General features: G+C 32.7%; 1 protein-coding gene across 1 annotated transcript; it reads left to right on the forward strand.

Annotated features, from left to right (window-relative positions):
* The first annotated feature begins 22434 nt into the window (after positions 1–22434).
* On the forward strand, positions 22435–23505 carry LOC114402299 (late embryogenesis abundant protein 1-like). The gene is made up of 3 exons (XM_028364815.1): positions 22435–22541; positions 22754–22888; positions 23200–23505. The coding sequence occupies exons 1-3, from the start codon at positions 22488–22490 to the stop codon at positions 23275–23277; spliced, it is 267 nt and encodes an 88-aa protein (XP_028220616.1). The 5' UTR covers positions 22435–22487; the 3' UTR covers positions 23278–23505.
* The last annotated feature ends 1582 nt before the right edge of the window (positions 23506–25087 follow it).

Genomic DNA, 25087 nt, shown 5'->3' on the forward strand with positions numbered 1-25087 from the left:
ACTCAAATGATTTGGAGCATCGACAAAGGTGCCTTCAAACAGTTGATAAAAAATGACCACAGAGAAAAAGATATAAAAACCTGATTGGTTGTCATGTGCCATTTTGATTTTGGATTTCTGTTTTATTTATGACAAATGTATCACAAGAGATAAAAAGAAAAAACTGGGAGCAAAAAACCTAATGCAACAATCTCAGGCGATGCATCTCATCTCATATAGTCTATTATCAATTATATATTATAAAAAGAAATGTCGCTAACATATTTTTTAACACAAATTTTTAAATATTTATTTTCATCATTGACTGAAATTATTAAAAAGCATAAAATTTTATTAGTCTCACTTCTTATTTAACAAGTCTTTATCTTAATTTTATAATTTTTAATAAATTTTAACTAATTATAATATTATAATAAAATCATGTTTTAAAAATTTTGTTGCATTTCCACTGGATGCCCACCAAGTAAAGGTGAGGGATTGGAAAGGATCAGGTGAAATTAAAGATATAAGATATTAACCATGGGAGACATCAAGGCAAGAAATGGAGGCTTTGACATGGGTAGATAAGGACACATATAAACAATCAAGATATCATATTCTATTTGGGCAAACACCAATTACCTTGAGATGAAAATCACTAATATGCATATTTGACCCTGTATATAAATAAGGACAGTAACAAACCAATTTGAAAATCAAATTGAATATTAGTCATCTTGTACATGATGTGTGAGTCACCGTAGAGAACATGTAAGACTAAGGATAGCATACGAAAATCTCTTAATTCATTTTTACTTATTTTATTTTATTTTAATTTTAAATTAAATTTGTACATAATATTTAAGACTTAAATATTTATTTGTCTATAAATATCTCACTTTTTTTCTTTTAGTTCTTGTATTTTTTTATTTTCATCTTTTAAGTTTTATTTTCTTTTTTCATCCCTATAAGTTTTTTTTAGTTTCTGTTTTCTTTTTCACTTTTAGTTTACATAATTTTTTTTAGTCCCCGTAAATTCCTTCTTTACCAAATGTATCTTTTTTACAGTTATTTAATTTACTTTTTTCTTTTTTTCTATCTTCTTTTCCTAAAATGTTTAATTTTTTTTATTCTCTTTGAATATATAAATTTTTAAATTTCTGATTTAATGTATGAAATTTGGTTGGTAGCATTTTTTTATTCTGAAAAAAAAATGTATAGTTTCTACATTTTTCAATCAGAGACTGAAAAAAGGTTTTGAAGGAATGATTTCATAAAAGAAACTCCTACATTGTATTGTGTTTTTGGAGTATTTCAAAAGGTTCATATTCCACATTACTTGATTTAGCTTACCTTCGAGTGTTTATATATCAATATGTTTTAAGAGATTGTTTTTTGGTACAACTACTTTTTTTTTGGTACAAACATGTTTTAAGAGATTTAAAATAAGTAGTAGATTACAGTCAGAAAAACAAGTAGCAGATATGAGTTTAATTTGTGCGCATTAGATCAGGGCAAGTGGATCTGATATGGTGCAAATCATCTGATTTCTTTCCTACGCTTCCAATAATGATCTCAGAGATTTTTTATTTAAGATTTTAATTAATTTTTTTAGAGATTATTAAATTTTATAACGTGTTTTTTGGGTAACCATTTTTAACTTGATCTTATTTTCAATTAATGTCTCATCTTAATCAACATTACAGCTTCCATATTCACTTGGTGCTTCACTCTTATGTTATTATTATCACAAGACTTGTTAATGCAAACTTGTTAAGTGATGCGCAGGATGAGGCTTATGTACATGCATAGGTAGTAAAAGCAAATGATAATTCTACAATCTACATGGAAACTGATTATAAAGAAAGGTCAAAGGTGCTACCTAGCACAAATGCTCAGATACAAGTTAATGTAGCAACATCATGCACTAGCGAATCGTCATGCTCCAGTGCCTATTTGGATAAAAATTAGTCCTACAGAGAGCATCAGAAACATAGTTGGTGGTGAAGTAATTGATTATGAAGCATAATTGGTGATGGGACAAAGAATAAGTGGTAGAAAAATCTTCAAGGCCCATTCAAATACCAATGAAATAGCACTAATAAAGGCACAGATAGCCTATCTCGTAGCATTCAGCCGCATGCAATCTGCTCGGCCTTTAGCATACTCAATCAGCAGCACTTGCATAAGAAAACAACCACCTAAAGCCCCCAAGAAACAGAAGCTCTGAACAACCACCTTCAAAACTTCCTTTTTCAACAACTGCATGATGTTGAGCAGATTGAAAAGCAGGCACAATCTGTCAGCTGTGACATGTCCCCCAAACTCAAGTATCATCGACACAGAAGCCTGATATAAAACCTGAATAACAATGCTTTTCCAAATTTCTGTGGTTATAATTGGATGGTTCCTATGAGCAGATTGTTGCTTGGCAAGCTGTTCCTCGTGGGTTAACTTCATTACCATCATTAGACCACCCAGAATGCACACCAAAACATTCACCCAAATCAACTGGAATTGTGCAAGGGGGAAATCTCCAGTACATATTGTTGTAATCAATGTTATGACTAACCCTGATATGGTAAATGTCAGATGAAGTTGAATGAAGTTTTGAATATTGTGGTATTTACTTCTGCCAGCCATCAGAATTGGTTCCAATGCATTGAAACGTTTGATAGTTATGTCAGAACTATCTCTGTCCACTATCCTGCTCACAGAATCAAGAACTATCCCCACATCAGCTACCTTTAGAATTGAAATATAACTAGTAATCAACCTTGTTCCAATGAATGCAACCACCTTACCTTTCTCTTGCAAGAACTGTATCATGAGAAGTTTGTCTTTTGGATGGAAGTTGATGCAATCCTACCCCCCAAAGGGAATTGGATAGAAGACTCCAAGAAGATTGGGTCAGAGATGCAAGAGAAGGTCTTAGGGTTCTCATGAGCCTTAGGGCGAATTTCGGGCCCATGGGCTAAGTATGAGTCCACTTATCTTTGTACATATTAGATTAAGATTTCATTATTTTTTTAACCTTGTATTTAGGACTCCATAATGTAGGTACGGTATCCTAGAAATGTATGATTTTTCAGTCCTTGTATTTTAGGGCACCTAGACTAGTTTTTGTATTAGGGGTAGTTTTGTAATTTCACATGCATTAAGTCCTGGTCCTTCACAATTCGAGCAATATCACTCCTAATGCATTCTTCTACATCTCTTGTAACAATTGCAATATAAGATTTGGAAGAGGAGGTTCTAGCAGGAGGTATGGAGTGTATGGTACCAATAAAAGTGGTGATGAAGGAGACTCACTCGAAGTTGTTGGATTCTTCGTATTAAAAGCTAAAATTGAGCTGCAATGCTGGTTTCAATTTTCAGACATCACCATTGCAAGTTCTAACAAAGGGAAGGAAAAGGGAAATACTTCCTCCAGTCTCAAATACCAAAGAAGAAAAGTTGTTTCAGGATAATTAAGAATATTAGTTAATCATATTTAACTTTTTTTTCAACTTACACTTCATTGAAACTTGTTATTAGAAATTAAAAAATAATTGTTGAACCTAAAACTTCAATTAATGTAGGGTATTTTAGATATAATAACATTAAATAATGGAAAGTTAATTGAAATTTTCTTATATTTGAAATAGGAGGAAGTAGCATGAGAAAAAGAAGAAGAAAGAACCCCTGCTACATGTCTGTGTTTGGCGAGATTTGCGACCATGCGGAACCTTTGGTGAGGGTCCTTCACCAACAACACTGCAAACTTCTGTTTATAACTAGGCCTGTGATTGCACATGCTCAATTAAGTAGTTTATATCTTATTTTCATAAGTTAGAATTAGCATGCTTTAGTTGTTATAAATTGTTTCGTAAGCTAGTTCAATGGGTAACAATTAACATATTGATGAATTAATTAATGGAATGTGATTCAGTCATTTAATTGATTCACACTAAGAGGTCTAATTGAATGGTTGAGTAATATATATATATATATATATATATATATATATATATATATATATATATATATATATATATACTCGAGGGTGTTTTATATACCGTGTCAAAAAGTGGGTTTGAGCTTAACTCAACCCTACAAAACCTGCTTATAAGGCGAGAATTAATCCCTACTTATATAGTTTATCTTAGCACTATCTTTATTCGATGCGGCACTTCATCATGCCTCATTTTCCTCGTGGCTACCCACTGTTGGATTTTCCCTGCAGTTACTTTTTGGTCCACTTTTTCTTTATACAAATATGTTCAAGGGAAATCCGGTTTTCCAGAAAGCGCACCGGATCGTCAAGTATTTAAAATTAAAACAGATGAATCCAAGTATCGAACTCAGGGAACTAGTCTTAGACAGGGTTAAATTTAGGAATAAGGCATTGTTAAAAGAAATATTGATAATTGATGATTTGGAACAGAATTAAACTAAGTCTAGGCTAAAAACAGTAAAAATGCAAGTAAGTAAGATTGACAGCAATAGGTAAAGATGTTGGGTCTTTCTAACAGACAAGCTGATGTATATAAAGATGTTTCTCTAATCAATCATGCTTTTGTGTTCTATGTTGTAGCCTAAATTACTAAACCTCGATCCCTAGTTAGACTGAATCAATCCAAGCTTCGTCCTCATATCCGTCTTGTTGGACTAGGCTTAATTTAGACAGCCCTCCTAGGTTTAGACTAACTTAAACTAAGCTTTATCCTCAAATCCCTCTTGTTGGACTATACTTAGCTTAAATAGCTTACGAAAGTTTAGACTAATTTAGCCTAAGCTTTTTCCTCAAATCCCTCTTGTTGGACTAGACTTAGACCAATTGTAACAGCATATTTAAAACCAAAACTTAATCTGCAGATCTCTCATTTAAGACTAAGTTTCAATTCTGCTTCATTCAAGTTCTAAGGCAACAATACATTTCCCAATGCTAAAGTCACCTAACCAGGCACACAAATGGTTGATTAGACCAAGAGCATACAGAATTTAAGCACTGAAAGAAGCATTGAACACAAGAAACACAATCAATTAGATATTAAAATAATTACATCAGCAATTTGTTAGAAATCCCCAATTAGGGTGTTTAGCAACCCATTACAGAAAAACCCCTAGCATTAATGAGATGAAAAAACCTAGGTATCTCTACAAAAGTTGCTCCTCTTGCTGCCTCCAGAGCTCTTTTCCCGAAATAAGCACTGTGTAAAACTCTGTCGTAAAAGTTGTACCTATTGTACCCTAATTCTACACAAGACATGCTTTAAATAGGCTCTGAATTCATGACGTTGCACTTAGCGCCACCCTCACGCTTAGCGCGAGTAAGTGGATTTGAGCTTAGCGCCAGTCGTGCGCTGAGCCTGGCTGAAGACAACTGATGCGCTTAGCACACTAATCTCGCGCTTAGCGTGCGTCCTTGATATTGATGCTCTGCCAAATTCTTCTTTGCGCTAACCACGTTGAAGCTGCGTTTAGCCCACTGATGAGCTAAGCTCAACTGTCACTTTTACCACATCATGACTTAGCCTCTTTTTCACCTGAAATTGCACATATTTCATCATTAAATTCAATGGAAATATTCTAGAGACAGCTTTAACCATAAAACAAGATTTATTTACAAAATCACTACAAAATAACCATAAATTGGGGGAACTATACAAGTTTTGGAAAATGTTTTCTATACAAAAGTTAGTCGTATAAGACGACTAACACGCACTATATGGGACTTTCAACACATTCCTCTATCTTGGTGTGACCACAATAATTTAAACATCTATTTGAATTTAATTTTTAACATGATCTAGTAATGATTTATGTGTTTCTTAGTTAGTCTAACACGTGAGTTGTCGTTGTATCACATGGGATTAAATGTATAAGCCATGTGTAATGACATAATTATCAATAATTAATAAATATAAAAAAAATATATGTCTTCTCTTTTCTAGAACTTCTCTATCATGCTAAACACACAAAATTTTCAGATTCAAGCCCAAGATCAAGCTCAACAACACCAAATTAAGTTCAATATATTCAATTTCAAATTCCTACAAATATTTTAATAATAAATTCAAACAAATTAAAAAAGAAACAAAAATGCACAAAGTCTATACAAGAAATACAGATCTTAACATAGATTTGAAGTAAACCCAAAATCGTCGGTGAGAGTCATTGCCCTTTATAGCAGTGGCAACCTCAAGCGCACAACTCAACGCTCCTCAACTGTGCCGACATCTCCATTGTAGATGGCAATCTCAACTGCGAGTTGTGTTACCCAAATTTGTAAATCAGATCTAGATCTAGGACCAAGTCACATTTTTGTGCATAGAAGCACCACAATTTTCCTCCTTGCATTTCTCCTCCATTGTAGTACCCACATTCTTCTCCTTAGTTGTAGAAACCTTCCGACGCACTAACATGGTTTCCGCACAGCATCTTTTTGACCTAGCATTACAGTAAGACGTGGTTCAATATACCCAAATTCTTTCTCTCATGACTAATCCCTTCTTTCTTATTCTCTCACTTCATGAACATCGAACCAGCAAATCACCAACACCTATTGTCATCTCTTTCATCCTTCATGACTCACTAGCACCCATCATGAGTAGATCGCAACTTCGACCGCACAAAGAGCTCAGGATGACCATCGACGACAATAATCTGATTGGGCAGCATTGAGGTGGTAGGAGATGTGGCATGGGAAGGAACTCATCGAAATGACAGGGGGAGAGAGAGCAAAAAAGAAGGATCAATGAGATTCTTTCTCTCCCAAATGTTTTCTCTCTTTGGGCTTTCACACTTCCTCTTCTATCTTTTCTCTCTTTTCTCAATTTCTCCATGACCTTCTCTCTTTTCTCAATTTCTCTAGAACCTTCTCTTTTCTTCAACATCTAAATCGATCTCCACCAACCCTTCTCTCTTCTCAATTTAACGCTTCCCCACCAACCCTTTTCTCTTTTCTCAATCACCCCTTACACCACACTACACCAGCATTGTTCATCATCGGTAATTGTGGAGCCAGGGCCCCTCTCTGTCTCCTTTTCTTTTGTTCAAATCAATCTCTCATCTTTGGAGCCAAGGACGCTTATCACCTTGCCAGCATCAAACATCACGGAGGCAACAACGATATGCACTTGTGGTATTTCTCCTTCTTCCCTTTTCCCCTTTGTGTTGCATGTGGTATTTCTTCTACTCTGAGTTGGGATTTGGGATTTTGCAATGATTTTCTTGATTTTCACCTTCATTTTGCTCTGTTCCCTATTTTCCCTAGTGTTCTGATTCATTATTCTTCTTCATTTTGCTTGTGGTTACACTAGTTGATGTTGGTGTTTGGTTGGCTTCTGATTTCAATTGGTGATGTTCGGAAAAATAATAAATTATTTGGAAAAATGGTTTCTTATATTAGAAACCCGAATTTATGGTAAAACAACTCGTATGTCACGTAGATACTTTCCCATGGAGAGTTTCTTCTAAGAAACGGTTTCTTACACTTTGAAACCAACAAAGCATCACCGGTTGGACATGCTCTTAGATTACCAATTTTCTTCATGTGACTTTTCCTTTTATTTTACTTTCTACAAAAGGTGTATAGTCACCATTAAATTAGTTAAAGGGTAAAATCATCCAGAAAAATATGAAAACCAAAACAGTCTTCTATTCCCTTTATCTATTTTATTATGGCTTTAATTAAATTTTTCATTTATGTGATTCAATGTTTTTTTTTCATTTTTTGTTTGTATATTTTTTCTTTTCAAAACCAAAATTTTTTTACAATAAAAAAATCTTTTATTATCTTCCATCAAACTATTAAAACATTTGTTAAGTTACTAGCATCAACATGTGTCACATCAATAAAAATGTTGTCATCATTACCACTTCAAAAAAATATCACATTAACGACAACGCAACGTCATCATTATAGTAGAAGAACTACAAAAACAAATTAAAAGAAAAAAGTAACATATATGCATGTACAAAAACATGAAGTCTTAAATATAATGTATAAGATTAATCAAAAAATAATATAAACATAATAATTAAGGGTTTTTTAAACCTTTCTTTACTTCTTTTTTTGTCCTTGTTCAACACCATAAGGTTACTCACGTAACATTTTTTGTTATAAATAAATAAATTTCAAAAGCTAAAGAGGTCTAAAACAACACTTTAGAAATATTAAAATATCTAATATAACCTATTTAGGTATAAGTTTGATCACGAAATCCAAAAACTTGGGTGATTACAAGGGGTGTAAATGGCCTTGGTTGAGTTGAGTTTTGTTTATTTTTCTACCCAATCTAATTAAATTTAATTGGATTGGGTTTATCTTTTTTATTTGAGAACTACTATTGGTCCTAACTCATTTTGCTTTTGGTCCCTACATTAGAGTGAAAACCTCATTTCAAAAACTCAAACCTTCCTTCTTTCTTCCCCTCCCCCCCCCCCCCCCCTCTTAGCATTGTCTCTCTTCCTCTCCTCCTCCCAACCTCTTATCTCTTCCTCTTCTTCCTTTTCCTTCTCCAACTCCTCTCCTTCCCAACCACACTTAATCCTTCTCCCTCTCCTTGCCCCCTACTCCTTTGAGGTGCCCTTTTTTTTCGCAAACTCGCTTCCAAGGGAAATCGTGCTTCCATTATAGACATAGCTACAATGGAATCATGATTTCATTTACATTGTTTTGGGAAAAATAGGTAACGAAATCATGTTTTTTACATTTTATGTAGAGGTTTATATGGCATTACTCATGGTGAGTAAATTATTTTAGTATTTTTATTTTTTTATTACTATAATTAATATTTTTTACAGTCATGGGTGCTTGCACATCTGCCCACTATTGACTACTCAAAGCTAGAGGATTATGTAGTGGAGGACTCGGTAGCCACTAGATAAAAGTTGTTGAGAGGTATCGAGCGTGCTAATGAGCTACAGATGTTGTCGTGTGGTGTCCATATGAGGACCACATGGATGTGAGACCTTTCGCAAAATAGTCCATTTTCTCAGGCTTTATCATATGTAGGATTGATGTGAGGCCTTATTCTCAAGAGAAGGTGCTGAGGCAGTTTGACCATGTCCAGACGATTCCACACCTGCCACCTCCCAATCCTATATATCAGCTTTGTGATCGAGTATGGGAGGAGTGACAACAACATATTATTCCTCTTAGTGATGTTGTGTCAACTGTGGATCCTTGTGCTTGCACCTATGACTATCAGCCTTGATTTTACAAGGTTTCTCATCCTTATGTCAATCCGCCTGAGGAGGGACAACCACCATGTGCTCCTATATGCTTACCGCCAACTAGAGTACAGTCACAGCCCAGGTAGCCACTAGCAGACTATGTACTAGGTGGAGACTACTCTTGACAAGTAATGCAAATTGGATTTTGTTGAATTTTTTTCTAAATTGTCATTGAAAAACTAGTTATTAATTGCAATGCAATTGTTATTGATGGATCAATTCCAAAAAATGTCAGAAGCTATGTAAAGCTTGTTGGACCTTAGAGTTATGGCAGAAGGCATGACTCATCATCAACTCATACAATAAGCTTCAAAATTGTTGCAGGAGGGCTTAAGAGCTTGGTGCAGTTTAGACGCACAGAGACCCAAGAAAAAGACTAGCAAGGATGGTAGCAAGAAGGGTGCCATATGTGGTTGAATTTTTGTATTATTATCATTATTAGTATCTTTTGATTATTATGCACAATATTTGTTGTTTTTACATTTTTTTTTAGTTTATGTTGTGGTTGAATTACTTTTTTTTATGTTCATCAATTGTTTAAACAACATGCGCCTAGTAACAACGATTGTTACTTCAATTGATTCATAAAACAAACATCAACATCAACAACTAAAGAAGCACTAATAATACAAAGTTTTTTAAAAAAAACAACTAGTGTACGATTTTTATAAATTAAAAACATGACAACACAAATTTATCATGCATCAAAGAATGATTTCATCAACAAATCTTGGTTTCCTTGGTTTACGTAGCAAGACAAGGATTTAATATGGAGATAAGTCAAAATTTTTATTCAACTCAATTGGACTTTTACTACTAAATTCTGAAAAGATGAAAAATATTGTTTTCACATCATCACGTTTAAGCTCCATATCTAACACCCTGAAATATTACTAATTATAAATCGATGTTTAATTGTATTTATCGTATTATTTGACTATATGGTTAACTTGAATGAGTTGAGGTATGACTTGAATTAGTCATGTGTGAATTTCTTGATGTGGATGTTGAGTTATGTGGAGTTTTGTTGAGCTAAGTTAAAATTATGAGATTTCAAATTTTACCTAAACCAATTTCAGTAACATCGCAATCCCAAATCCTTTAACCGTTGGATTGTCTTCAAATTTTGGCTGGAGGTTCCTAAGACAATTCTCCACAGTCTAACCGTTGGGATTTTGAAAATACAACTTTTGATGTCTCACTAAGCGCGAGGGGGCGCTAAGCGCAATTCCAACCCGAGCGGGAATTGCGCTGAGCGAGAATTAGTGCGGAAGGAGTTGCGCTCAGCGTGAATTGTCATGCTAAGTGCAAAAAGTAGACTCCCGCTTAGCGAGACGAGCTTGCTAAGAAAGATATACAGATTATAAATACGTTCTTCAACGTGAAAAACATGATTTTTCCCCCTCTCCTCCTCTCCAAACGCCCACCCAAACCCTAACACCTTGTTCTCTACCACCCATGACCACCAGTGGCCACCATGAGTCGTCGTTGCTTGTCGTCGAACCTCCACACCAAGAAGAACGTTGTAATCAGAGAAATCCTCAAAATCCTCCTCAAGTTTTCGATGGAGAAAATTCCCCCCAAATCCTTCATTTTGTAGCTTCTCTGAGGTAATCTTGACTTCTAAGCCTTTCTCCTAGTTAGTTTGAGTTTCTCTTAGTATCTCTCGCGTTGGACACTATAATAGGGTGTTTTTACACTTCCTTTGAAAAACCCTTGAAAATGAGATATTGTTAAAGTTATCTTTTTATAGCATTGATGTTATTTTTGTGACCTTCACTAAACCCCGGTCACATTGGCGTGAGCAGAATTTCAAAATGACGTCTCCGTTTAGTAGAATCCGAAACACCCCTCAGCCTTTTTATGTTTTGACAGAGGTATATGACTCTAAATATTTTTATTAACCTTGTTTTTGAAATCTATACTAAATTTCCTTCAATTTGGTATATAGAACCTTGCGTTTAGACTGACGAGCATGAACGAGAGAGACCTCTGAACGACGCAAAGAGGAACTGACGAAGAGCTCACGATAGGTGAGGGGAGTTTATTATCATTTACAGTTTTTAATACCATAGTTGGGGTCAGGGAACCTAACTATAGGGATGTATGTTTGTCCCTGTTGCATGCTGGTTTTCAAGAAAAACAATGTTTTTGACAAATGGGATGTGATAAATCTATTATCGATAAATGACATTATGGTTTTTATTAAACTTGTGTTGTCTGAAGACCTGGGAAGTGTGAATCTCAGGCATGAACTATATATGTATGTATATGTAGAATGTGACTTACTGATGATACTGCTATTGATGACATTAATTGATATGAGGTGACATTGATGTTTATGATAATATTGATATGAGATGATGTTGTTATTGATGATTACGTTAATATGAGTTGATGTTGTTATTGATGATTATGTTAAAATGAGATGATGTTGTTGTTGATAATGTCATTGAGATGAGATGATGTTGATGTTGAAAATGATATTGAGATGAGATGATGTTGATGTTGAGAATGACATTGAGATGAGACAATGTTGATGTTGATAATGACATTGAGATGAAATGTTGATGATGCTGAAAATGCACTGTGATGATGTATCTTGTGTATGTACATGGGGGGTGCAGTGACCTTGTTGGATATCCCTGGTGGGGGAGATAGAGTGATTAAAGAGTTTTAAGCATCTCTGGAGGGGGACGGCTTAGAATCTTTAATTATTCACAGTCAATGCATTAATGGTGCCCATGTTTTGTACATTGTATGTTGTGTATGTACATGGGGGATGCAGTGACCTTGTTGGATATCTCTGGTGGGGGAAAAAGAGTGGTTAAAGAGTTTTAAGCATCTCCAAAGGGGTATGGCTTAGAATCTTTAATTATCCACGGTCAGTGCATTGATGATGCCCATGTTTCATACGTTGTATGTTGTGTATGTACATAGGGGGTGCAGTGACCTTGTTGGATATCCCTGGTGGGGGAAATATAGTAGTTAAAGAGTTTTAATTATCCACGGTCAGTGCATTGATGGTGCCCATGTTTCATACTTCATATGACATGGAAATAGTATAAACTTTATTAGTAAGTACTTGTAGTTTCACATGAGGAGGAATACTTGTACTTGGGGGCATGTCACTTAGTTTGGAACTCCCTTGAGACTCAGGCTGATCACCATGGGGGGGAGTTGCCTGTGCATGACAGGGTGACCTTAACACTTACTGTCTAGTTTTCCTAAGTGAGAGTGTTGTGTGGACACGCTTAGGTTATTTCCTTGTGGATGGTACGATATTGAATTTGAGAGTTGAGGTCAGGTGCATGCATCATACTGAGCATGATTGATTGAAACTATGGACGGATGATGACTATTTGTTGAGTGTGTGTTGGACTAATGAATGTTTGTGTAAGCTTATGATATTTGTTAATGTTTTCTAACTAATTGTGTTAATTTGATTTTTGTATTAATTTCTTTTATAATAAACTCACCCCTCGCAATTTTTGTATCATGTGGTTGGTACCTATGATGATTGTGAACCTTTGTTCGTGGGAGCAGAATGACAGCAGTAGAATACAAGAAGTGAGATTCTTTTGTGGAGCCGCTAAACCAACATGATGACGTTGGGATTATTTTGGGAGAGAGTTGTGTTTTGTTAATCAACTCCTTCATAGTTGGTTCCATAATTCTTTTTGTTGAATTGAGTATGTAAATCACAAATTTAATTATATGTATGAACAAATTTACTTTCCATTATGTGAATAATGTGTACTGAGTTACTATACCTATATATATATATATATATATATATATATATATATATATATATATATATATATATTCACTTAAGTAATGGTGTGTTTTTTGGTGAATGTATATCGAGAAAAAAAATTAATTTCAATTTTCATAAGCAAATTAACGTATATTTCATTTAAAAATTGAAATTATCGTGGTTTAGAGTGGTGATATCGTAGCGATGAGGCGGGTCATTACATTAGTGGTATCAGAGCCAGTCGAACATTTTTGGCCAGTGAGTTGTGTGTCTACTATGTTTTTCTGTGCATTTTGTGCTTGCCTTGTTGAATGCTTGATGTTTGTTGTTTGCAGTTGGAACTTACTCACTTTGTTGTGTTTCCATGAGTTATAGAGATTTGATTGTTGTAGTCATAACATGTTTGTTCTCCTGATGGTTATTATACCATGAGTTTCAATGTCGTGTCATGAGTTATCAAACTGGCCATCTGTATAATTTGTGAAGTGCAATGGGATGATATGGCAAGCGATCAGGAAATACAAATGACGGAAAGTGAGTGTTAATGTCTCGAGAGAGGACTAGTTTAGAGGAATACTTTCTCGAGGCATCAACTCTCAAAAGTAACCAAGTAGGGACTTGAGATGGTTGTGATTTTTGTTATGTTCTTCTTCTTGTGTGTATTTTTTCCATGTCTCACTTCCTGGTGTGTATAGGGAGTAATGGTTAGACGGAATGATCATGCGATAGCTGATGCTCTCCAAGCCTTAGCTCAGGCTATAGGGAATCCGAATAGGGGAGAAGCTTCTGGAGCTACTGAGTACCAAGGGTTGGACCGCTTCCAATGAAACAATCTTCCTGCTTTCAATGGAGGATACGACCCTCATGGTGCTCAGAATTGGATAAGGGAAATCGAGAAAATCTTTCGAGTGATGGCATGTTCAGAGGGGAAAAAAGTTGCTTTTGGTACATATACTTTGGTAGAAGAAGTCGAGTATTGGTGGGAGAATACTCACCAATGCATAGAGGTTGAAGGTCAAGATGTGACCTGGGATGTCTTCAAAAGGGTGTTTTTGGATAAATACTTTCCTGAGGATGTTAGGAACAAGAAGGAGATGGATTTCTTGGAGCTCAAGCAAGGAAACATGATTTTGCCCGAATATGCAGCCAAGTTTGAGGAGCTGGTGAGGTACTTTCCCCATTATCAAGGAAGAGATGGCGAAAGTTCCAAATGTGTGAAGTTTTTTAACGGCTTGCGACCTGACGGGAAGCAAGTTGTGAATTACCAAGGTGTTTGCCAATTTCCACTCTTGGTTAACATGTGCTAGATTTGGGATGAAGACTCTCGAGACAAGGCGAGCTATTATAGGAATACGGGCCCAATGAAGAACAAAAAGAATGGACCTCAACATCGGTGAAAACTATACTCGACCCCTCCTTAGCAATATGGTAATCGCCCCAACAATCAGAGGACTATTGCTATGGGGTTTGCGGGTGGTAGTGGTAGCAAACTCAATACTTTCCCAACTCATATCACTTGTTACAAATGTGGTAAGGCAGGGCACATCTCCTCAAATTGTACTGATAAAGGCATGAACTATTTTAATTGTAGACAAAAGAGGCATATTCAGAGAGATTGTCCATATCCCAAGAAGGAGCAGAATGGTGGGGGCCTGAATGACCAAACTGGACATCTGAAGGCCACGAGAAGAGTCTTTACCCTTAACAGTGTCGAAGCTTCGAAATCCAAAGATCTAATCCAAGGTAAATGTTTCATAAATGGGATTCCCTTACTTATGCTATTTGATTCTGGTGCAACCCATTCTTTTATATCCTGTTCGCGTGTTGGGAAACTTAAGCTTTATGTGTCTTCTTTAAACAAAGATCTGGTGGTAGAGACCCCAACTAGTGGTTCTGTGTTAACTTCTAATGTGTGTTTGAATTGTCTTGTGGAAATTTCTGGTAGAACATTTTTTTATTGATCTGATTTGTTTGCCTTTAAGCCAAATTGATGTTATTATGGGTATGGACTGGTTATCTTCCAACCATGTCTTGTTAAACTATTTTGATAAAACTGTGGTGTTTGATGATTCTGGAGTGAGTAAGGATATGATGTTTATCTCTGCCAACCAAGTTGTGACATTTTTAAAGGAAGATGCTCGAGTGTACATGATCTTGTCTAACCTGAAAATAGAGACAAAGGTTTCCATGTGTGACCTCCCTATTGTCAGAGAGCTACCTGAAGTGTTCCCTGAGGATATATCTGGTCTACCACTCGAGAGAGAAATAGAGTTTTCCATAGACCTGGTACCTGGTGCTGGACCTATATCCATAGCCCCTTATAAGATGTGTCCTATAGAGTTAGCCGAGCTTAAGAAACAGTTAGAGGAGTTGTTGGAGAAGTGGTTTGTGAGACCCAGTGTATCTCCATGGGGAGCACCAGTGTTGTTAGTAAAGAAGAAAGATGGGACCATGAGGTTGTGTGTAGACTGCCGCCAGTTGAATAAGGTGACAATTAAGAATAAGTACCCTTTGCCTAGAATAGACAACCTTATGGACCAGCTGGTAGGAGCTTGTATGTTTAGCAAGATTGACCTTAGGTCAAGTTACCATCAGATCCGAGTGAAGTTTGAGGATATACCGAAGACTGCTTTTAGGACCCGTTATTGCCATTATGAGTATCTAGTCATGCCCTTTGGTGTGACTAATGCTCCAGGTGTGTTTATGGACTACATGAATAGAGTCTTTCACCCTTACCTTGATAGTTTTGTGGTATTATTCATAGATGATATTTTGGTATACTCCAAGACTAGAGAGGAACATGAAGAACACTTGAGGATTGTGCTGAATACCCTTAGGGACAGATAACTTTATGATAAGCTATCCAAGTGTGAGTTTTGGTTAGAGAAAGTTAGTTTCCTAGGGTATGTGATATTTGTTAATGTTTTCTTACTAATTGTGTTTATTTGATTTTTGTATTAATTTCTTTTATAATAAACTCACCCCTCGCACTTTTTGTACCATGTGGTTGGTACCTGTAATGACCGTGAACCTTTATTCATGGGAGCAGAATGACAGTCATAAAGTACAAGAAGTGAGATTCTTTTGTGGAGCCACCAAGCCGACGTGATGACATTGGGATTATTTTGGGAAAGAGTTGTGTTTTGTTAATCAACTTCTCTATAGCTGGTTCCATAATTCTTTGTTGAATTGAGGATGTAAATCACAAATTTAATTATATGTATGAACAAATTTACTTTCCATTCTGTGAATGATGTGTACTGAGTTACTATACCTATATATATATATATAAGTAATGGTGCGTTGTTTGGTGAATGTATATCGAGAAAAAAAATTACTTTCATTTTTCATAAGCAAATTAACGGAGCTTTAATTTAAAAATTGAAATTCTCGCGGTTTAGAGTGTTGATATCGTAGCGACGAGGCAGGTCGTTACACCACATACTCGTATTCAACACAGCCATCACCTACATAAACAATTTGACGATAAAAAAGACCAAGTAAAATTTTGCAACCTCCATTGGCATCCATATTTGTTTTCATTAAAGCATTAAGTGACATGTCCTCACTTATTGTGATGACTTTAGGACTACTGGGACATTCAAACAATATCTCTTTAGATGATCAAATCATGTCACCATCGCAATACACAACAGTAGATACATTATCTGTGATTTAAGCAATATGGTGAATATAAAGCAAAGGTGTTAAGTTGCATCCAACCCCTACTGCTATTTATATTAGATGATCTACTATTCTCTCATGAGTCATACCCCAATAGTTGAGATCGCACCGACAATATAGATGGTTTAGACTGAGTCTATATTTAATACAGTTGGTTATGTATCAGAAAAAAATAGTGTTTAGTCAATACGCCTCAAGAAAAGCAGTGTTCAATCAATATGTCTCATGAAAAGTAGTGTTCAATCAATAAAAAACACAAAATGTTTTTTTTCTTTTTTATTCAATTTTTAAAAAATATAATACAATGGAATTTCAATTATATTGTTTAAGTTTTTTATTACAACGAAATCATGATTTTTGTTGTGATGTGGACAAAAGTAATAATGAATTTGAGATTCTGTTGTGATAAGGAAGTGCAAAAAAAATAACAAAATCATGATTCCGTTATTATATCTGGGACTAAAAAAATATACAATGGAATTATGATTCCATAAGAGGGGCATTCTTGGAATAAAAAATGGGGGCAACAACTTGGTAGGGGCCAAAAGAAATTGCAATGGGACCAATAGCAATTCCCTTTTTATTTTGTTAATCCAATCCAACTTTAATTGGATTAGATTGGGTTGGATATCGGTTGGGCCATTAAAATATTGTCACATCTTTAAGTCTTGAAAAAAACTTAAAGAAATCTTCAAATTCAAAAATAGTAAGGATATTTTTACTTTTCATATGATAATAACAAAAAAAAATCATAAATATATACTCACGATATCATTCATAAAAAAATGTATTACCTTAAAATAAACAATAAAATATAAACTCCAAAACAATGTATTACCTTGAGAATAAAATGTGTTTGATTTAGAGTTTCTATATTAGTAATTTAATTGTATGCGGATAGGATTGAGTTAGGTTGGATTTTGGTCGCATCCAAAACTACAAACGACCCAATCCAATTTTAAGTGAACTCATTAAATTGAAACAAATACAATCCAATGACCTAATCCAACTCACAAAAATCTAATTTGGTTGGGTTTGATTGGGTCAATTCATGGATTGGGTTCCATCCGTTTACACCCTTAATGACTACTAACGACCCTAAATAAGAAACAATAAAAATTTATTGAGCCATAAGCAACCCTTTTTTTTAATAATTCTTAACTAGTCTAAAATCAAACTGAATAGATGAGATAATAAACCAAGACTCCTTAGCCTCAATGATTTCATATTGATGCTCTAAAACAATATTAACTAATGAGATATATAATTCAAGTGAATAAAACACACAATTATAAAATATTTCATAAATAATATTTGTTCTCATTTAATGCGATAACCGAAAAAATCAACTAACGTACCTACATTCTTCTAAAGTAACTCTAGTTTGTTTATTTTTTTAAAATCATTTTTAATAAAATATACATTTTTCTACTTTTTTAAATGTGTTTGTCTAAACATTTTTTTTATTAAAATAAGTAATTTTTTGTTTGTTTTAAGAAGCAAATTCTAAATATTTTTTAAAAAATAATTTTTAAAAAGTATTTTGTAAAAAAATGTAGTTTAAACAAAAGGGCACATTATGTAATCAAAAGATATGTAAGAGAAAGTTTTACTTGTGAGACAAAGTGTGTAAAGAAGGAAAAAAAAGTTAGAGGTATGCTAGCTACATGTGACACTTGATTTTTATACTCTTTTCTAACTGATTAAAATTTATTAAAAATTATTAATTTTTGTGTTTTGAGATATGAAACCTACCAAAGTTGATAATTTTCAAGAAATGTCAATCAATTGCTCACAGAAGGGGCATAAGGAAAGCAACGTTAATAACATTTCTCAAAAACTTATAGGCTGGAATATGTTTTTTTTTTTATCTTTGTAAGTTAGGATTTATATATTTATTTATTTTTGTCTTTGTAGGTTATTTTTTCTAATTTTAGTTATTGTAAGTTGACGTCTTTTTTAATTTTAGTACCTATAAGTTTTTTGTTTATTTTTAGTTTTGATAAGTTTATATTTTTTAAATTTCAATCCCTTTGAAGGTTCTAATTTTTCATTTACAATTTTCTTAAATTCACGTTTATAACAATCAAAATTGAAAAATAAAAACTTATTAAAATGAGTAAAATATCATAGAGGCACAAAAACTGAAAAAGCATAAACTTATAGAGGTTAAAATTAAAAAAAATGAACTTACATCAACCAAAAATAAAAAATATTAACTTAAAAGAATAAAAACATATTTAAACCAAAATTATATTATAAAAAGAACAGGAATCAAAGCTTCATGCTTACCGTTAACCATTCACAAATTACCATATCGTACGGTTTTGTCACAAAAAAGGGTAGCCTCACCGATTTCACATGCATGTGTTTGCTTGCTAAAATTAGTCTGTTTTAATCCCATACTCGTTAAAAAAAAAAAAAGGAGAAATGGGAAAGAAAATCAGTGGAACACAGTAATAACAATGAATACCATGGTGGATAATGGATATATAATATTTTAAAAATAAATAAAGTATTTTCATTAGACTAAATTTAAAATATAAACAATTAAATCTTTTGTGATTGTTTGAAGGACTCAACTTTCTAAATGCAAAAATTTAATACTAGAAAATTAAATTTCTTCAAATAGTAACTTCAAAGTAAGAATGAAATTGTAGGGTGACGGGCTTTCTCTTTCCCATAGGTAATAACAAATTAGGAATTGCTATTCTTGTTTCTATTTTTCTATTCTCACCCCCTTCTTTAAAAAAAACCACAAATAAAAGAACCCTATTGTCCTCCTCTATTTTCCTACACCCCTTTCCCCTCATTCCTCACTAGGAGTGGGCAAGCGGACCAACCCAGCATACTTAAGAATCTCTTGTGTAAGCCTGCATTGACAGTGAACTAAGTCAGTTCGTTCTGCACTCTTACATAGACTTAAAACATTGGTCCGCCTCGTCCTGCAAACAGGCAGGTTGGTTCGTGGACCTAGTTTAAAAAAGATTATAATAAATATCTAACAAATACTCAATTACAAAATTTTTAACAAAACCAAATAAATTTTTAACATAAGTGCAAAAAACTTTTGGATTGAGCTTGGTTGGTGGTTGTGAGTTTGCGGGTCAACCCGTGGACCAAACTTGCATAACCCATGAATTATGTGGGGCGGACCAAAAATCCTACATAGTCATGGATTTTTAAAATAAATTGGTCTATGGCCTTTGCGAATCGCAAGTCCCATGGTTTGATCCATGGACCCAAGCTCATTTACTCACCCCTACTCCTCATTAACTGAATCATGGCTTCTTCTTGTATCTAAATAAACCTAATATACAATAAAATCATGATTTCACTATATATCTAGGTTTTCATACATAACAGAATCACAATTTTGTTATTATTTGGCTTTAGATACAAAAAGAATTGTGATTCTGCTATATTTTTTTATTTATTTTAATTATTTAATTATAATATAGTTTTTCCTTTTAATAATAATTGAATTGATTATGATACAAATTATCATAATGATTATACATTTTATCTTTTTTAATAGTAATATTATTAATTATGATATAATTTTTTTGAAATTAAAATGTGAATTTATGATGACACAATTATTCTTTTTAATTGTAATTAAATTAATTATGGTAGCTGTGTTTGTTTTTTTCACTTTCGTTTTGGTTTTTATTTTCCACTTGTAACAAAAAAAATTAATTATGACACAAATTAATATCATAATTAATTTGATTACTGATAATAAAGGAAATTCACATAATAATTAATTTTATTACTTATATAAATGGTATTTTTATTGTAATTAATTCAAATTTAATCAAAAAATATGATTTATATCATACTTATTACTATTAAAAATTTTAAATTTTATATTAATTAATTTAATTTTAATTTAAAAAGGATAATTTATATCACCATTTGTTTGTTTAGCTTTAAAAAAATTACTTATATATATAATTATAATTTTTTCATAAAAATTTAACAAAACAAAAACTTATTTTAATTGTTTAAGAGGGGTGTGAAAAAACACATAATAAAATTATTTTTTTCATATATTTTATATAATAGAATTGTATTTTTGTTACAAAATAGGGAATGCAAAAAAAGAACACAATAAAAATATATTTTTGTTATATAAAATATACAATAAAAAAATATTTTGCATATTTCTTACACTCCCTCTTACATAATGAAAAAACGTTTCAGCTGTATATTTTATATAAAAAATATATATTTTCGTTAAAAGAATATTTAAAAAAAAAATCTTTTAAAGCACGTGGAATAGAAAAATATAATAGTAATTCCCTGGTGGTCGATACCCAAGGCTCGCCTTCATTGGGCCCATTTTTAAACACCCAACTTCTTATCCGGCCACAGTGTACTTATTTGTTTATTTGGATTTTCATGTGGTTACTTTTGGTTATATTGAAAATTATAAAATTACGTGTGTTGTTCATTTATTAAGAGTGAGACTCATAAATTTTGTGAATTTCAACATATTTTAACTAATATTAAATTAAGTATATGTTAGAATGTGTTAGAAAGTACTTCCTCCATTTTAATTTATATGACCTTTTAGCAAAAAAAAAAATTCTAAATTAATTGTCATTTTACAAAATCATTGAAATATTAAATATTTTTTTGATTTAAGTATTTTTTACGTCTCTATTAAATTAACAAATTTTATTTTAATTCTCTAATAAGTTTTTTCTTTACACCGAGTCGAGTTTGTAATAAAACACAAAAAATGGTCTTTATTATTCTTTTTTAGTCATTTTAATATTTTTTTTTTGTTGTTATCCCTAGAATATGTAGATCATTTTTTATTAGATCCTATAAAATATTTTTCAAATGACTAATACAAAACAAGCAAAATATTATGAGGACTAAAAATGAAAAATTAGATATATTAGACGAACCAAAACAAAATAACAAGAAATGAAAATAAATTTTTATTTTATTAGATACTCAACATAAAGAAAATTTTATTAGTAACTTATAACAAAATTCATTAATTTAAAAAAAAATAAAACATATTTACGTCATATATTTATTTTTCATGAAATATCCTTAATCAATACTAGAAGTATTCTTTTCCATTATTGTATTTAATCATAGAGATAAAAATATATTATAAAGTCCTATAATATTTTTTACGAAATTCAAAATATTAATTTCATTTCTTAATACTTGTACTAAAATCTTATACTTCAAATAAAGTGAAACATAAGGGATATATTATTAGCATTTGTTATGTTTTTAATATTTCAGTCAGAGTTTCTTCCCCTTTACTCCAACTATATATGGCTTGGAGTCCTCTTGCCTCTTTACTCCAATTATGGCAAAGTGATTTTGTACCCTTTTATTTATTATTCTACAATGCACTATATAATTCATTGCTTTTATTAAATCAAGAATATGATTGAAAAGGCAAAAATAGTTATGTGTTTGGTGGCGTGTAAATATATTTTTTTCTCTAATATGCAGATAAATTGTACAAATTTAGGTACTCCTGCTACTATCTTAACAAAAAAAAAAACAAAAAAAATGGGAAGAAAAATACAAGAACAATAGGGCATCAATATTAAAGTGGTAGTGAATGAAACTTGGAGATGCGTGATTGTCTCGTGCCAGAGGCTCACATACATTCTCAACCAAAGCCCATTTCAGAAGCAGAAATATGCGCACATTCATTAACAAAGTGATCCTATAACTATGCATCTCTCACATGTGGAAGCATATATATACATACACTTTGTGATACAAGATCAACAAGACCTAACTATAACACCATCTTACATCTATTACTCTCGTAATTTTTTCTTCATCAAATCAAGCAAACATGTCAAGTGCCCAACAAAACTTCAATGCAGGCCAAACCCAAGGCCAGACTCAGGTGAATAATGCACAAATACATTGTCAACTTATCTCACATGTATCTAACACTTTCTATTATCTCTGTAAATTGAAGATATATATCTTATTCTTAATTAATATTCTTTGGACGTTACCAACATTCGAAATCAATCCCTCGTGAAATTTTCTTACCACAATTACCATACGGACCAAGATAGTCTGTCTTAATTAATATTCTTTGTTATGGTTTAGGCTAAGGCAGAACATTTTGTCCAATCCACAAAGGAAACAGCTTCGGCAGCTGCTGACAAGGCTAATGCAGCTTCTAACACAACAGGGCAAACTGTTCAACAAAACAAGGAAGAATCTGCTGGTTTTCTCCAACAGGTGGCTAATTAATTTCTCAAAGATATTTTTCTTCAACAATTTGGGAGCATATTTTTCTTTATAGAACTTTTGTTGAATGAAAAATGCTAATGAGTACACTGATTAAGGAATCAAAAGTTTTTATAATAAAGTGTAACATTTAATGTTATAAACATATTCGATCGTGAATTTTAATAAAAATTTCTATTAATTAAATATTTAATTAGTATCTTTAGGATACTCATTGTCATTGATAAGACACTTGTAGAATTGTGTTTGTCATGAAACCTGGAATGTGTTATTTTATAATTAATTCATTCTTCTTGGTGCAGACTGGGGAGCAAGTGAAGAACATGGCTCAAGGTGCAGTGGATAGTGTGAAGCACACACTCGGGATGGACAAGAAGTGAAATTAACTGGAGATCATGATCTTGGTTTAATTGTCAAATTGTTTGGCTGTTCCTTCAACTCAAATGGAAGAAAGGAATAAACATATTTCTTTGTTTTTAGAACTTCATATGCTTTGTCCTAGTTTTAGGGGTTAGCAAATTAAGTATGTATTGACTATTGATTAATGATTGTGGAGTTTTGCTGAAGGAAAAACAATTTCAGTTGTAATAAAACATAGCTTCTTTCCATTTTTCTTGTTTTAGAGATAAGCTTTCTGGACTATTTATTTATTTATAAGAATGAATGCTTTTATTTATTTGTACTTCTATGCTCTTGGTCCATGTAGACTATAATACACACAAGCGTATAATAGTCTACATATAACCCTATACATGAAAATACTGTAAGCATTTAGTTCAAAAGTAGTTGGGGAGACTAGTGATCTTACCTTCCAGCAATCCTATCTCCGATTTAGCACGAAAATCCTTTCTTGAATAGTAGAATTGTACGATTTTACGAATTAAATAATGATTTTGACAACATTGGGGTAATGAAAGATGTGTCTTCGTATAGCATTTAAAAAGTTCATTGCCTAAGTGTGAATTTGTTTTTTTGGTAATAACTTCCGAGGCACCTAAACAAAACATAGAAGCAAAAACTTTTTGCAATGGATCAAACATTCGTTTTAGTCTTAAAGTAAAAGCAAATGCACTGTTCAAATTAGAGATTGTTAAACAGAGGCGTATAGAGATGACACTCATCAACACTACGAGATAGGAAATGAAAAGCAAAATTAAGAGTCAGACTCCAATTCAATGTGCGAGATTGAAAATCTTGTCTAAGTCTTAAACCGTGAAAAAATCAACACAAGTAATCCAAAATACGACAAAAAGAATAATAGAAAAGGTATAATTATCAAAATATAACCTCCACAAGTTGTACAGTAAATAATGAGTTACTGAGTATCTTGTACAATATATTTTTATTAATCTTCTACAATAGTGTCTTATTAATCTTATGAAGAAAACACTAAATAGAAAATTAAATATTTGATAAAATAAACCATTTGGAAATCATCTCAATATCGAAACAGCCATTGCTGGAAGACTTAACACAATCTTGCGTGAATGTCCATCTCAACTGACCGATGATGCTATGTATTTTTTAGATGCAAGTGTAAAATATGATAAAACTCCACTCAAAAGCCAAATAGCGAGAAAATTGTCTAGTGCATTACTAGTATATTTGTTCATTTGTACTTGTACGAGTATGAGAATATGGACAATGCACGGACAAATTGATCAAGCTTTTAAATATTTAGTTATGTTTTATGTTTTTATAACTATAATTTTTTAGACATTATTTTTAAATTTGTAGAATTAAAAATAGATAATGTAATTAAAAGTAAATTTAACTGTTATGGTATATGCACTTTTATACATATAAAAAGTCTCAAATTTAGAATTTAAATCAAACAAATGTACCAATAACAACATCCAAAGAATACCAAAAATTAATTACCTCCAAAACAAACACAGAAATTGAAAGTATCCCAAGCATCCAAAAGTTTTTTAAATACTAATTCAGAATAAAGCAAAGTTGTATTTTGGATTTGGGAACTCAAAAAGAACTTCTTGATCGGCTTGCAAATTTTTTTCAGCTGCAAAATCCTCCATCCAGATTCTATTTTTGTAGTCTTCCTCCAATGATTGTAGACAATGTTGCATTCTATCGTCCCTTCTAAATTGACATGCGTGAAATTTACATTTTTCATGAATGAATACATAGAACTTGACACGTCCTAAAATTAAGATTAAGTTGATGTGAGAT

The sequence above is a fragment of the Glycine soja genome, chromosome 20, assembly GCF_004193775.1.
Source record: "Glycine soja cultivar W05 chromosome 20, ASM419377v2, whole genome shotgun sequence".
Lineage (NCBI taxonomy): Eukaryota > Viridiplantae > Streptophyta > Magnoliopsida > Fabales > Fabaceae > Glycine > Glycine soja.